Source organism: Hipposideros armiger, unplaced genomic scaffold (assembly GCF_001890085.2).
Source record: "Hipposideros armiger isolate ML-2016 unplaced genomic scaffold, ASM189008v1 scaffold_232, whole genome shotgun sequence".
In the NCBI taxonomy this organism is placed as follows: Eukaryota; Metazoa; Chordata; class Mammalia; order Chiroptera; family Hipposideridae; genus Hipposideros; species Hipposideros armiger.
Genome location: NW_017731582.1, coordinates 301,811 through 317,313, shown reverse-complemented (window position 1 = coordinate 317,313; position 15,503 = coordinate 301,811). Strand labels below are relative to the sequence as shown.

Genomic DNA, 15,503 nt, shown 5'->3' with positions numbered 1-15,503 from the left:
TGGCGGGTAGGGCGCGGCATCCCACGGGACGGGTGGAGCGTGGCTGGGGCCAGCCACTGCTGGGAAAGACGCACAGGTCCTCTAAGAAGCAGGCGAGATTAGCAGGAAGTGTGAGGTGGGGAACATGCAGGATGGAGGACTGACAGCCTGGGCCCTTCCCTGCCCGGTGGCGGGGCCGGCTCAGCTCACCCCTTCACCAGAGGAGCAGCCCCAAGATTTGGGAAGAGCAGCAGGCCAGACTGGGACGCAGGCGCCTGGGATGTCTCAGAGCCGGCCAGAGAGCTGGAGAAGCCCTCACGAAGGCCCAGATGGCTCCATGCCTCCCAGAGCCCTCCTGCTCTCATGCAAAGGCAACAGGCAGGCGGCCCCATGTTCATCAGGCTTCCTCCACTCCAAGCAGACAAGACATGAACAAACCAAACCGACGCTGGAATGGTCTCCCCTGCTTTCCAGCAGAGGGGCAGCGAGAAGGCCCCGGATGTGGACAGAGAGCCCAGGGAAGCCCAGATCTCACCCCACTACACACCCAAAGCAACAACACACCGTCCTGCCCTGGGCTCAAGCAAAAGCCAAACCGCAGCCCAGGCTCAAGAAGCGGCCTTCGGAGAGCGACGCGTGCCCTTCAGGCAGCTGGACTAGCCCCCAAACCCTCCCTGGAAGACAGCTGCCAGTAAACCCATTGCCTTCTCTCACAACACACACTCGTTTGTTGAGGGGGGAGGGGTGGGAGACTGAAAGCCTTTCCAGTGGGAATGAAAAATCGAGGCCAACTGCTCCTCCTCGGAATTCTGAGGCTCATCTGCTAGGACTCAGGCCAGTTCACCCAGTGCTCCTACAGCCTGGCCAGGGCTCCCCAGCCATGGCAATGGTGCCCAGTCTGACTACGCAGGGGAAGAGGCAGGACGTGGGGCTGGTGTGGGCCAGCGGACGAAGCCCTGGAGGGTCAGGAGACCTGAGTTCTAGCCCCAGCTTGGTCATTTCATGCCTTGAGCCTGTGACGTCACTTCCCCCTGCCCCCAGGGGGCAGTGGTCTCTTCAGCTATAGGACGAAGCAGTCAGCCTTGATGATGGAGTCAGATGAGCCTATGCGTCTAGAGTCCCTGATTCTGTTCTCCTGGTGGGGTGAGAGGGTTGGGTACATGCTAGCACTGTGCAGAGGGGAGGCGAGTGGGTGGCATGTGAGGGAAAAGGGGCTGGCCAGGCAGGGGCTGAGGCCGGGGCTCTCTGCGAGGGGGGCAGTGGCAGTGGGGAGTGGCAGCTGGTGAGCAGGACGGCCCTAGTCACCTGGAAGATCTTGGACACGTCTTCCGAGTTCCGCTGCTGTGCGACATCGCACAGCTTGGCCGTGATATCGATTCGGCGGCAGATGTCCATGTCCACTTTCATGGCCTTTTCTTGGATCTTTGTGTCCAGGTCTGTCATGGGCTGCAGGGAGGACAGCAGGGGTTACGTGAGCGAGGGGTGGAGCAAGCACGGGGATGGGGATGCTGGGCAGAGATGGGGGACCCCTAGGTGTCGGGTGGGAGGCCCCGGAGTCCAAGGGGGGCGTTGAGCTTTTCCTGGGTGTGAAGGGTTGGACCAGCGCTGCTCAGGTTGGGGCCGGGGTGGAGGGGCCGTGGGAGCTGCAGGCTCTGGCACCGAGTGGACAGTGTGAGACCGTGTTTGCCAGTCTCCCTAAGGGCTGGAAGCCATCTTCTCAGCACGCACAGTGTCAGTGTTTATTTTGTTAGAACAAGGAAAAAAGAAAGACAGCGCCCACTGTTGAAAGACTTCCATTCTATCCCACCCGGCGTTCGACACCTGTCCCCCGCACACAGGTGCCTGCCAAGGCGGCTTGCTCTCTCTCCAGGATTCCTCCCACAGATGACAGTGGGGGCCTGCTCGGGACAAGGGGTGTGTCCCGCTGAACCTCAGTGAGGGGAAGCCAGGAGGCCTCCCCCTGGAGCCCCCGGAGGCTTCTTCCTGCTACGCCCAGCTTCACACCCCTCGTGGGAGACGCCGCACCAGGCCGAGTCACCCGTGAGCAGCTCTTTCCTTCTGTCGGCTGTCCCTACATACTGCCCACTGCTTGAAGGTGGCAGGAAATTCCCAGCAGGAAGGAGTCCCTGGCTGCTAACAGCTCCCGGCCCCACAGTTTCTCAGAAAGGCTGATTGTCAGAAGGACACCCACACTGGCCTTCTCCAACTTTACAAAGCACCCCTGCGGAAGGCCGCTGGCCTGGGGAGCCTCTCAGGCTGGCACAGGGCCTCCCGGAACCTGTACTCAGACACCGAGGCCCATGGCCACCCCCGCCCCCAATCACAGTGCTGGGGAGGGGTCGGAGCCAACACACACAGACCATCAGAGGAGCCCCGGGCAGGGCAGGATGGGTTAAGCGGCAGATTAATGCATCTCTACTCAGACCAAGGGAAGCGGAAGTGGGGAGGGGTCAGGAGGAGGGTGCCTGGTCTCCGATGCATCCGTCATCCTCACGGCTCAAACGCAGCCAGCCAGGACTCTTAACTAGAAGCCGAGCCTCGGAGTGAAGGAAGCATTTTGCATGACGGGTGTGGGGGGAGGTCATGACGCCTGGGGGTGGAGGCCGCTGGCACTTACATCACTCATGAGCCCCTTAAACACCACCAGCTCGGCCTTGAGCCGCTCGATCTTCTCATTCATCTCCTCCTGGATGGCTTCAGCCTCCTGTGCCGCCTATGGGGACGGAGATGGGGTGGGTTTAGGGGGGGCAAGTACTTTGAGGGGTAGGAGGGACTCAGCACCTGGGTCCAGTCAGGCTGGGTGACTGAACGCTAAGGAAGGGGTGCCAATGACCTCAGCCCAGCCTGGCTACCCACTGTCCAGCTTAAAACACTTCTCAAAGGAATATTTACCGCATGGAAAAATCCATGGCAGATATTAAGAGGAAACGAACAGGTTAATGCAGCGGTTCTCAACCTGTGGGTCGCGACCCCTTTGGGGGTCGAACGACCCTTTCACAGGGGTCACCTACGACCATCGGAAAACAAAAAGATATTTACATTACGATTCACAACAGTAGCAAAATTGCAGTTATACAGTAGCAACGAAAATAATTTTATGGTTGGGGGTCACCACAACATGAGGAACTGTATTAGGAAGGTTGAGAACCGCTGGGTTAATGTAACAGGTGATCCCAATAGGTAAAAATAGTAGGTCAGTTCATGTGATACTGCCAGTATTTGACTATCTCTGATCCCCAAACTGGCAACGTCACGTGTGTCAACCTAATAGAATGTACACATATAGAGTATATGTGTGTTTGCACAGAAAAGACCGGAAGATCACGTGCCAATTTGTCAACAGTGGAGGGGCAGAGCTGAAAGAAAGTTTTGTTTTCATCTCTGAGCTTTTCTAAACTTTCCAAATATTTGACTATGAACATGTCATGTTGGTAAAGTAAAAAGCACTTTTGTTATAAGAATGGGGGACGTTCATCCTTTTCCTTCGACATATTGATATTATTTTAATCTGTATCTGTCTTAGAAAAGCAATGCTTGATATTATCAGAAAGCAATCTTTAAAAATGTTTGAAAGAGCTTTCCATGCCTTCTTGTGGGGCTACTATTCTTGTGCCCATTTGACTGAGAGGAAAAGAGAGGCCAAGGAGGTGAAGGTTGCTGCCCAGGGTACCCAGCAGGCGGGTGAGGAGCAGGGCCCAGAACAGCAAGGAAAGGTCCTCACGCCCACCGTGGAGAGCCCACTGGGGCTGAGAGCCTGCCTGGTGACATGCCCACTGCCTTCTCCAAGGCATTCAGTCCCAAGTCAGTTCCTGCAAGCTGGGGGAGGGGTGCTTAGAGGCCATACAGTCCAAGCCTCCGGTGAGGAGGAGGCAGAAGGGAGTCACTAGCCCAAGGTCACCCCGAAAGCCAGGACAATGGCAGGACTTGAATCCAGGCTTCCCAACTCTTATCCCCGAGATTTTCTGCAATGCTGGGCTGGTCCCTGCAGGAGACGCAGAAAAGGCCTCTTGGCTCTCTCGAGCAGAGACTGAGGCAGTAGGAGGTAACACAAAGCTCCCAGCTTTTCCCTCTGAAGACTGTGCCCCTTGGCCACATGGGTCTCCCACGAGCCTCTGGTCAGAACCTCTGAGGGCTCTTACCTCCTGCAGCGTGTCCACCATGGTCTGCAGGTTCATGCGCTTGGCGAGTTCCTCCTCCCATCTGTAAGAGGCGAGAAGGACAGGTGGTGAGGGGGGGACCCAGACAGTGCAGGCACACACCCTGGGTCTGTCCCCAGGCTGGGCAAGGAAGGCACAGCAGTGACTCCATCCCTGTCTGCCATCCAGGAGCTCCCAGTCTAGGGGTGGCGGTGGTACTGGGGAAGATAGCCAGGCTGATGCACGGCCATAATACCAGGTGGTGGGGACCAGTGTCATGCTCAGTGCATGAGCATGGCACCATGGGGAGACGAAGGTGGGAGAGACTGCCACTCCCTTCATGCAAACTGTAAAGTGCTGCTGCTCCTGCTGTTGCCGAAAGAGGCAGTATTGAGACCGGCACTCAGGAGCCAGGCTGCAGCAGCCTGCACTACACTCACGTTCTTCTTTGCACCCACAAGAAACAAACTTTTTATTGTGTTAACTATTATAATCTTAGAGTCTATGTGTCCTGCCGCCTACCCTAACCATCAAAGACATCTCCTACATAGTTATTACCATCCCCATCTTACAGATGACGAAACTGAGGCTCAGAGAGGTTAAATGTCCTGCCCCAAAACACACAGTTCGTTAGTAGGTGGGGCTGGACTTCAAACCCAGGTCTGTTTTATTACATTAAAACAAAAAATAATAAATACATTTCTCAATTCTTTAGTGGTTCTTTTGTTCCAGGCCCAGTTCCAGGGGCTTTACATGTCTTGCCTCGTTCATGTATACACTGTTTGAAGCTGGACAGGAAAGAATAGAGGGGAGGAGGCACCTCGGAGCTCACAGTGTACCCCCAGCAATCACTGGAAGTAGGACGGGATGATAATCAATATAATCACGGCAACAGTACCAGCTCACCTTTACTGAGTGCCTGCTCTGTACCAGGCACCGTTCTACACAGTATAATTCACCCTCATAACAACCCTCTAGCGTAGGTGCCTCCATTATCCCCGTGTTACAGGTGAACAAAGCAAGGCAGAGAGTCAGGTGCCCAAGGTCAGGGTGAGGACAAGTGCAGCCAGGGCTCAAACCCGGGCTGGAGGCTCTGGAATGAGTGCTTGTAACCCTCTTGGGTTCCCCATGGACCCAGGGCCCGGCAGAGCCCTAACCCGGCTCCCCACCCAGATCCTTCTCTCCACGCCCCCCACCCCCCGCCCCGCCCCTCCCAGAGGACGCCAGGGGCAGGCTCCTTTCCCCTCTCCATCCTGGGACAGACAGACGAATTTCTCTCTTTCCTTGCCCAACGACTGCCTCCCTACATGGCCGCAGAGCAGGCAGATCTGGAAGCCTTTTAGGATGGATGCTGTCGGGGCCAGCTAAAAATAGGCCACAGAGGAGGAATGGATAAAGAGTGGGTTACGTCACCAGCTTTTGGAAACAAGAGAAAACGGATACTGTTTGCACACACAGAGGAAAATTCCTCCTCTCTCCCACATGAGACAAGACGGCCCGGGGCCAGGGCTCCTGGGGGACAGACACACACATGCTCCCCTTCTGCCCCGTTCCCTTTGGTCTTTACCAGCCCCCAACACCGGCAGCCAGGCCTAGCTCTGCCGTGGGCCACAGGGTCTAGGACCTAGAGGGCAGTGCAGCTGGGCGGGGGCTCCTGCCAGGGATGAGGGACACAGGAAGCTAACCAGGGACAGAGAAGGAACGTAAGCTTCTAACCCAGGTGGCACCGTCTCACTGAACACTCTCGTGGTACAAACAGGGAAACTGACGCCCAGAGCATGCCAGGAATTTGCAAAGTCACCCAAAAGTATGTCGAGGGCCACACCAGGGGTCCAGTCCTTGGGAACAGGAATCCCGGGGTGGGGGAGAAATTCACAGGACACCTCTGTCCCCGCCCAGCAGTATGGGGCATCTTGGGGCTTCCCTCAAATGCCAAGGCCCAGAACACAGGTCCCGTGCTGAATCATCTCTCCTGGCCATGCTGCTCTGAGCAGGGGCAGAGGACTTGATTCCAAAGCCACTGAGAGGAGCAGGTGCAAGGGAGGGCCCAGCCTCACCACTGCATCTTACAGCAGAGGCAGCAGGGAAGGGGCACCCAGGGCATTCCACCCGCCTCCCCCCCCCACACACACACACCCATTTCCTACATGGGCTCCTGGGGATGAGGCCCAGCCCCCTCTCTTCTCCTTTCAGCAATCTTCACACAACAATGGTGGGGTAGGGGCCAACAGACCCATTGTACAGATGGGGAAAATGAGGCCGAGAAGGAAAGTGATTTGACTCAAGTCAACACAGAGCGAGAACACGAGCCACGTCTTTGGATCTCCGGACACATTAGCAGCAGCCATTGATTGGCGAGCACATCTGGGTGCCACGTACTGGGCTCCGTGCTGTGCACACATATCTCATTGGCTTTTATGTGAACTATTAACCCTCTCAGGTAAAGAATTTTTCCCCAAACCCATTTTGCAGATGAGAGGGCCAAGTCAGAAAGGTGAGGTAGCTTTGTAAGGTCACACAGCTAGTAAACAGGGCTGGGACTGAGGCCTAGCCCAGGCTTGAAAGCAGCAAGTCTCAGACTGTGACACGCGCAGGGATCACCTGGCGATCTCGCTCACAGGCAGACCTGGAATTCAGCAGGTCCGGGCAGGGGCGGACACGATGCATTTCTAGCGATGTCCCTGCAGATGGCACTTTGAGTGACCCCTGCGCATCACTAGCGTTTCTAAGTTGCACCCCAGCAGATGAGCTTGCGCCAATGATTTCATGGGCCTTTTATTTCCACAGCCAGGCTGGGTGGGCAGCCGGCACGCCTGGTCCCAGAAGACTGAGCACAGACCCCTGCGTGCAGATAGCAGCTGGCTTGACAGACCGAATCCACTGCCCACACGGATGTGCCTCCCAGCCGCGGCAGGAAAACCTGGCTCTGCCGGCTCCAGTGTTGACAGTGCAGAAAAGCTTTGCCCTTCAGCTGCTCTGGCTGCCGGGGTGAGAGGATGACGCCAGGTGATGCGCTTCTTAAGACGCCCGACACCCCGCATTCACTGTAACTCAGCCCAGGGAGAGAAAGCGAGAACTAGTCCGTCAAGTTGTGGGCTAGGAAACGTCTACACCTGCTTCTCAGGCACAGTCCCCTCCCCGGACCTGGATCTGCCCACAGGAGTAAGGTTTCAGCAGGATGGGTGTTGCAGGCAGAGGGGTCAGCATCAGCAAACAGGGGCAGCAGGATATCCAGGGAGGAGCCTGCAGGCCACAGAGAAGAGGACACACCTACCGCGGGTCGGGGGCTGGCGGATGGCATGTCCTTCAGCCTTGGCTGTCCCGACGCTCAGCAAAGGAGCTCGCACAGTGGGCTTGGAAGCTACAGAGAAAGCCCCCCCACCCCCACCCCATTCTACAGGTGGGAAAATGAAGGCCCAGAGCATGGAGACAACTCGAGCCTGGGCCAAGACAGCCCGAATCAGTTAGAGCTACCCCTGCCCACCCTGACCCAGGAAGTCAGAAAACGTCCAGATTCTTCTCTGGATGTAAAGCGCTGGATACGAGAAAGAGGAGGAGGGACATTTCTTGGTCACCTTCTGGGTGGTGTTCACCACGTCAGACATTCAAATACACAGGAAATACAACGTATCGTTTAACCCTCCCCTAAGCATCGCCCCTGTTTTACAGATGAGGAAACAGAGGCTCAGAGGCAACTCGATTCCGGGGTGCCTCCCTCCCACCTTCTCGGCCTCTTGAAATCCTATTCGTTTTCCCAGGCTCGGCTCCAATGTCACCGAAGCCACTTTGATTGTTTTCCCTCCTCAAGGATCCCATCTTCCTGGGCAGCTTGGCCACAGCACCTCATCGAAGAGCCAGCTCTGATGCCAGGGACAAGGAGGGACCGCTCTCCACCTTGTCCACCTCCGAAAAGTACCCGGGCCCGAGCCCCAAGCCCGCTTGCACCCCTCGGCATCCTCTTACTCTCGCTCCTAGCAGGCGTGATCTGCAGCCAGGGATGGGGTGCCGGACGAGGGCGAGGGCAGTCTTAGGGGGGGGGGGCGGCGCAGACCGTGGAGGTCATGCGTAGAGGAACTTGGACGTGTGCGCGGGCAGCACAGCAAGGCCCTCAGCACCCAGCTCGGGAGGTCTCAGGCGCCCTGGGCCCTGGCCTGTCGGGGTGTAGGCAAAACACGGGTGAGACACCTGTTCTGGCGGGGAAAGAGGCACAGGGGAGAGGCGCCATCAAACAAGGAGTCAGGTCTAAAGCTGGGGCCCAGGCCTTCCACCAGTCCAGAGAACTGGTTATAGTTACTGTTGCTCCGCTCACTGCTGCGCTCCCTAGACATACAACACACCTGCACCTGGGAAGGAGTCAAACAGTTGCTGTACGGATTTGCTGAATGAATGAATGAATGAATGAATGAATGAAAACCCCAACCACTCCTCAGCCAGCGTCCCTTCTGCCTGAAACATCCTCCCTCCGCACAGCCCCAGCCTGGGGGCTCCCAGGAGCTGAGTTCCCAGCACTGACTCTGCTCAATTCTGTCCAGTCTTCCAGGGCCTCTCCAGGGAGAGGCCAGGCTGGGGGTAGGGGTGGGGTGGGGAGCACATCCAGGGCAGGAAGCGGCAGGGGGAAGGCGAAAGCTTTCCTCTCCCACTTCCCACAGCCCTCCAACCAGGGAGGGAAGGCAGGGATGTTGGACAATGAGCAGAGAGAGAGGAAATGACTCCATGAATGACACTGCCGCTGAGATCTGGGGCCTGGGCCACCATCTTAGCAGAAGGCACACACATGTGAGGCCCGTGGCCCGGAGGGGGAGGTGGCAGCACCCACCCCAGCCAGATGTGGCCTCCCTGCATTCCTGAGGAGCGAGCCGCAGCTGTGACCACGTGATGGATGAGAAGTCGCAACAGGCCCCCGGGGGGAAGAGCGGGCAGCTTCAAAGTCAGCCCCCACTCGCAGCTCTCAGGGCCAGTGTCCCCCTCCCCCGTCAACTCATGATGACACACAGGCCCATAGGAAAGGGGCTGACAAAGCCTGGCTTACAGAGGAGGACGGAAAGCCACGCTGAAGTCACTGGCAGAGGGACTGACTCACAGATTTTTCACTTCCTGTGCGATCAGAAAAAGAGGCTCCGGATCTCCAGCTACAAAGGAAAGTGGGTGCAGCCCAGCAAAATGATCAAGGCTCCAGGGGCAGCCCTGAGGCTTCCGGGGAGAAAGTCCTGGGGAATCCTGGGCAGCAAGACACTGGGTTCATATTCTGCTCCCCCAACCACTCCTCGGGCGTGTGACCTTGAGCAAGTCAATAACCTACCCTCTCGAGGCCTCCGTTTCCTCATCTGTGAGATGGGAAGTACACCACCGCTTTTAAAGGTGGTTGTGAGAACTCCATGAGGTGGGCAGTTTGGCTGAAAACACCCGCCCCCACCCCTGGCACAGAGCAGACAGTCACTGCCCAGCAGCTCATTCTGAACTGTAGAGCTGGCTGGCTCCAGCAGCCAGACCTCAGAGAGCTGGGAAGGTACCACAGGAATGGTCCACACCTTTCCAGGAGAGGCAAGCAGAGGCACACCCAGACCAACTCAGGTGACGAGAAGCTGGCTCAGGTGAGGCGGGGCTGGCGCGTCACTGGAGAGCTTCATTCTGGGCCAAGCGTGGGCCTGGCCTCTGGCAGAGGGCAGATGGGCGGAGACCACGGGGAATTCACCCATTGCAGCACAGCCAGGGGCGGGCTGCCAGGGGACGGCTGGTGGGTGTGCTGGAGCCATCCTGGGCTCTGTGCTGGCCCCGGTTTTCTGTGAGCCCCATCAACAGGTGAACAGAAGCAATCCCCCCGCCGCACCCGCCCCCAGGCCTCGCTGCCAAGCTGGGGCTAAGCTGGTGCCCTGAGTGGCAGGTTCTTCTCTAGACTCATCTGAGCTGGAGGAGGGAGCTGTCGGCACAGAGGCAGGCCAAGGGGCCCTTTCTTCAATGCAGTTTCGCAGAAGCTAACAGGTAACCGATAAAAGTGGGTGCTCGTGTGGGCCCAAGCTGCTGGTGAAGATCAGGGCCCCACTCCCTTAGCTTCTGCCGAGCCCCCCTGGAGAGCTTAAAAATCACAAGTGGGTCAACTTCCTCACTCCACACCACCCACCCCCTCTTGTCTAATATCACAAACAATTCACATTTGTGGCAGAAAAATAATACAGAAAAGCAACAAGGGCAGTGGGAGTGGGTGGGGCTGGGAATAAAGGAGAACCTCTCCCTCCCAGGTACCTAAACCCGGAAACACATGGCGTGTCCGTCTCCTAACTTCCCTCCCTCATTTGGTTTACTGTGAGTATCTCTGCATCTTCTCTCCAGAAAAAGGAGGGCTGGGTCCGCCAAGCTGCGAGTAGGAAGGCCCGCCGTGCCCCTGACCCCACTCTAATGGGTACCTGCCAGCACAGCCTCACCCACACGCACCGTCTTCCTCCCTGTGGACGTGGTGCCATCTGCACCGAGCCCCTGATCCCAGGGAAGGGACGCCTCAAATGTGTGCCCATCAGAGGCCTGGCTGCCCAGCTGTACTCTGCTGCTCAGAAGGAAACACAAATTAAATGCCAACTGATTGTCTCCACGGAGGAGGTATTAATTTAATGTGAACACTTAACCCGGGCGGCCGACTCCATTACAGGCGGCAGTAATGGCCCAGGCAGGCCGGAGAACAGGCTGCGGCGAGCTGGTGATGGGATGGGTTTGAGCAGACACCATATCAAGTGTGCCCCTCTAGCATGCTGCCAACACACACACACACACACACACACACACACACACACACACACACCTGCTCTCAATCTGAAACAGCAGCCCCCTCTGGGGACCCCAGAAGACAAAGCCTGTGCAAGGCTACTTAGGGGGTGGGTACTACTTAGGTGGGTGCCTGATGTCCGTAAGGATGCACCCTGTGGGGGAGAGGGTTCTGGGCTAGGAGGCAGGAGATCCTAGTTCAGAGTCCTAGCTGTCACTAATTCCCTGCATGACCTCAGCAAGTCCTTTCTCTGCCTTAGTCTCTCCATCTATAATATGATCTCTAAGAGTCCCTCTAGATATGACATTTGCCACACTGTCTGCAGACCCTGAATGTGGCTATTCCTTAGAACCTGAAGGAGGAGACAACCTCAGGGATGTCAACTCCATCCAGAGTTGTCCTAGGTAATGGTGTCAGGCCTCTCTGACTCCTGTCTTCAGCACCATTACCAAGAGCAGGGGGTGGGGTGGCAGCATGGATTGGCTCATTCTTCTGTCCACTCATAATCGCCCCTGAGGGCTTGCCATGCACGCTTGGGCCTCATAGAATCAACAGTTGTAGGAGTCTCTACCGACCCCGCTAAGAAGGGCAGGCAAACTGAGAAAGCTGTCTGCCACTGTGCGATCCCTGAAGGCCCGCTTACCATGAGCTAGGAACTTCAGTTTCCTCCTCTGTAAAAAGGGGTAGCAATCCCCCATGCAAGGTTCATGGACAGATTACATGAGCTCAGGCGAAGGGACACAGGCACCCCTGATGGACAACGGCCATCTTTATCACTGGTATTACCCTCACTGCGTTTGCCTGGGTGAGACAGGGGCAGGTGGGTGGGTCAGGCCCAGATTACCTAAGCAGGGACTCCTCTCCATCTTGCTCTGCCCCTCTGGGGATCTGGAAGCAACGAAGAGGTGGCACTAAAATTCAGTTGAAGTGAGTTTTTCCAGCAAGGAGGTGAAAGCAAGCCCTGCCAACGGTCTGTAGGGATGAGCTGCAGAGTCCTCCATGTTTCTCGATGACCAAGGGTACCCTTTGCAGGGCCGCTGGCTGGCCTCTGGGGCTCTCTGTGAGGAGCTGAGAAACCACCAGGCCTGGAGAGAGGGAGGGAGGAACTGGCAAGCCCCTCCCTGGACCCCGTCCCCCAGGCCCGCACACCCTCAGGCAGCAAGGCAGCCTGCCCTATACAGGAAGACCTGATCTGGTCCTGTCTCTGCCTTAACTTGCCCTGTGACCTTGGGCAAGTCCCTTCTCCTCCTCTAGTACCACTTTCCGGTTCTTAATGCAATGGTGTCAAGCTGGATAAATTCGAAGGACCCACCCAGCCAGCCAGAAAACAATGTCCATGGTCCCTGGACAAACACCCCATGCCAACCACAACGCTATCTAATAAACCACAAAGTCTCAAATCCAGCTGGGACATCAGCCTTTGAGTTCTTCGAGTGTGGAGGAGAGACGGGCAGGGGCTCTGGAGCCAGAGGGTCTTGGGATCAAACCCAACTATGCATCTTACAGCTCTGTGGCCTGGAGCAAGCTACGGACCCTCTCTGAGCCTTGGTGAGACCACCCACCTCGTAGGTTTCTTGGCAGATATTTTAAGCACATGTATGGCGGGGGCCTAGAACAGTGCCTGACACACCATGAGCATGCAGTCAGTGTCATCATCCTCATCCTCATGACCTCCCAGTGACAGATGGTCTGAGAGGTCCGGACAGACTGTGGTCCCAGACCACACTGCGAGTGACAGGGCCAGACCTGAGCCAAGGGCTGGCTGATCCCAGAGTCACTATGCTGCCATAATAATCATGTTGATGGTAATAATGATCATGAGCTAGATGCCACCACCACTTGGACAGGTGACCAGGGGCACATAGGGGTGGGGGTGCCAGAGGGAAAAAACCAGATGCTGACTCCGCCAATTCCCCTGCCAGCAAAACCCAGCAAATGTCCTGTTTCTGCCCTCTGTGCCCCCCAGATGTGCTCCAAGAAAAATGGGCATTGTGCCCAGCAGCGCTTTGAGGTCTGTCCTAACAAGGGCCACCATGACAGCCGGTAAGACCAAGACAGGGAAGGTCCCACCATCCAGAGCCCATCCCGTCTCATGGTGCCACCCTGAGAGGCAAGAGGCATTTAAGGGCACCCCCCCAGGCTCACAGAAGCCCCTGGTCACCTGCCCCAGTGACAATCTGAGGTTTTGGAGTCATTATCCAATTACCCGGTGTCATTATTCAACTACCCAGTGCCCATCGTTGCAGTCACTCTGACTTTGGTATTATTTATTGAAAACATCTCTGGAGACCTGGCAGCTCTGTGGACACTCGTAATCCAGAGCTGTATGCTGGGCAGCATCCTCCTTCAGTCCTCTGTCTAGAAACCACACCCCAAGTGAGCAATGCCCCCCACAAACCGGGCCACTACAACAAGGAAAGTGACTCAACGAGCATCTCATGGCAAGGAGAAAACTGTGCCCAAATTGCAGGCCACCGCGAGGTTTCTGGGGCACCATTTCCAACCTCTTCCAGGCTTCATCACCTCCTCCAGGGAGCCCTTCATGACTTCCCCAGGATGAGCCACTACGCCCATCCTGGTGTTTCCAGTCCTGACACATGCCTCCCTCCTGGCATCCAGGGTGCTGTAATTTGTTACTTCGCTGCCTCTCTCATCAGACTCTGCTCTCCCAGGAGAAAAACAGGACTTGCATTGACTGTGGAATGTTTATTACATTACTTTACTCCCACCATAGCTCTGGGAGACAGGTGTTATCATTCCCAAGTTACAGATGAGAAAACTGAGGCTCAGGCGAAATGACTCGCTCCACGTCAAGCCCAGGTCCATCTGATCCCCAAGCATGAGCAGCCTCTCATAAGAGTGTTTCACCAGCTCCGTAAGCCCCACTCCCTACTATGCCCCCAGTACACTGCTCAGGAAATGCCCCCAAATCACCAGGCCAGGGTCAGATGCACAGGTGTGTGTCCACGGGGCCACAGCCCCTGACTTGGAAAAGAGCCGCTTAGCCAGAGTATTTGCTTTGGCCATGTACTCACTTCTCAGGGCCCTAGAACCTGGGTGGAGAAAGGCCTTCGCATTCTGCTTCCACTGGCCACACGTCTGCCCACAGCCCTGACACTGTCCCAGCCCTACCACTGCCTGGGGCTAGCACGCGACCAGCTAAAAAGGCACTGGATTTGGAGTCGAACAGAACTGGGTTCAAATCCCGGCCACATGCTTCTGAGCAAAAGTTTTCCTGCCCCTGAGTCTCCCCATCTGGTCTTCATGAAATAGGGATGGTCAGAAAGGCCCCCCTCCTTGGGGCTGCTCTAGCCTGTGAAAGAGAAGACATACCCAGGCCCTGAATAAATGGGGGCTCCCCTGCCCGGCCTTGCCCTCCCTGTCGCTAACTACCTCTAAGGCGGGAGATGGCACCCCTGTCTCTCTGGGTTTCAGTTTCTCCATCAGTAAAATGGTCTCAGTGTTGTTCTGTGCTGCTGCTCTATGGATGCATGGTGGGGGGAGGCCACGGTTTGTCACCAGGCCCCCAGGCACTGGCTGCAGAGGCCCCACACGGGCTACCACCAGGCTGGGATGCTGGGAGAGGCAGATGTGTGCCTGGCAAAGTACGTAAGCTCTTGGGCTCCAGGTTCCCGTCTTTACAGTGGAGGCTGATAGAAGTGCCTACTGTGTGGGGCTGGTGTGTCACATGAGTCAGTATGCGTTAGCACTTAGCACAGAGCCCAGCTCCTAGTGAATGTTCAATAGATGGATGCTATATTGTTAATATTATACACATGAACATGGTCTCTCTGTGTCCCTCCCACCATGGAGAATGGGCAGCTCAGCTCGGGGTGGCAGCCCTGCTGAGTGGACTGGCCAGGGCGCCGGGCACGTGGGCCACAGCCCCTGCTACCAATGCCTGTTGGCACATGGGGACATCCAGCAAAGACACACAGGGTGACATCTCATCTCTCTCATGTCCAATCCAATGCCACGTCCCAAAGCTGGCACAAGACCCGCCACTGAGGACGCCCCAGGAAGTGTCTGCTGTCGCCCAGCTCTGTCTGGCTGTTGGCTTAGATTCCATTTTCTTTCCCCCACAACAGATTCGACAATTCGACTCATGAACAAGTGCCCGCTCAGGAGTCAAGTGCCCGCGGCACAGGAGTAGACCAGTATTCTCCTCTCACTGAGGGGAGGTGGGTGCCACGGCTCTCTCCAGGCAGGACCTCTGGACCCCTAGCCTGAGGTCCTCTTTCCCTCCATCCCAGCAGGGCAGAAAGATCTGGGAACCGGTAGCCTCGTGCCCTGGAAGTGGGACAGAAGCGGGTGCTCACCCTGGGCTCTCGGGGCCGGGAGGCATCTTTGCTCTGCCCACGAGTGAAGGGGCCCCACCCAGATTGCCCCTGTTCATCGGTACCCGGGGAAGGAGGGAGACTCCACCCCCACACTGAAAACAGTGCTTTCATTCGGACAGCACCACGTGGTTGGGGGCAGAGCGGGACTTGTCACTCTGCCCGCTTCCTGTATCTTTTTTTTTTAACCGTAGTCAAATACTCCTAACATAAAATTTACCATCCTAACCATTTTTTTTAAGTGCATGGTTCAGTAGCCTTAAGTACATTCACACTGTTGTGCAACCATCACCACAA

At 56.5% G+C, this 15,503-nt stretch overlaps 1 protein-coding gene across 2 annotated transcripts in view; it reads right to left on the bottom strand.

Moving 5' to 3' along the window:
- The window catches only part of IFFO2 (intermediate filament family orphan 2), a 48,876-nt gene that overhangs the window by 11,624 nt on the left and 21,749 nt on the right, over positions 1-15,503 (bottom strand). The window contains exons 2-4 of one of the 2 annotated variants that reach the window (XM_019654926.1): positions 4,119-4,179; positions 2,597-2,692; positions 1,285-1,425 (exon numbers count right to left, since the gene is read on the bottom strand). In XM_019654926.1, coding sequence (XP_019510471.1) covers positions 1,285-1,425; positions 2,597-2,692; positions 4,119-4,179 — 298 coding nt within the window. The remainder of the gene's footprint in view (positions 1-1,284; positions 1,426-2,596; positions 2,693-4,118; positions 4,180-15,503) is intronic. The other variant, XM_019654927.1, reaches the window with a different exon arrangement.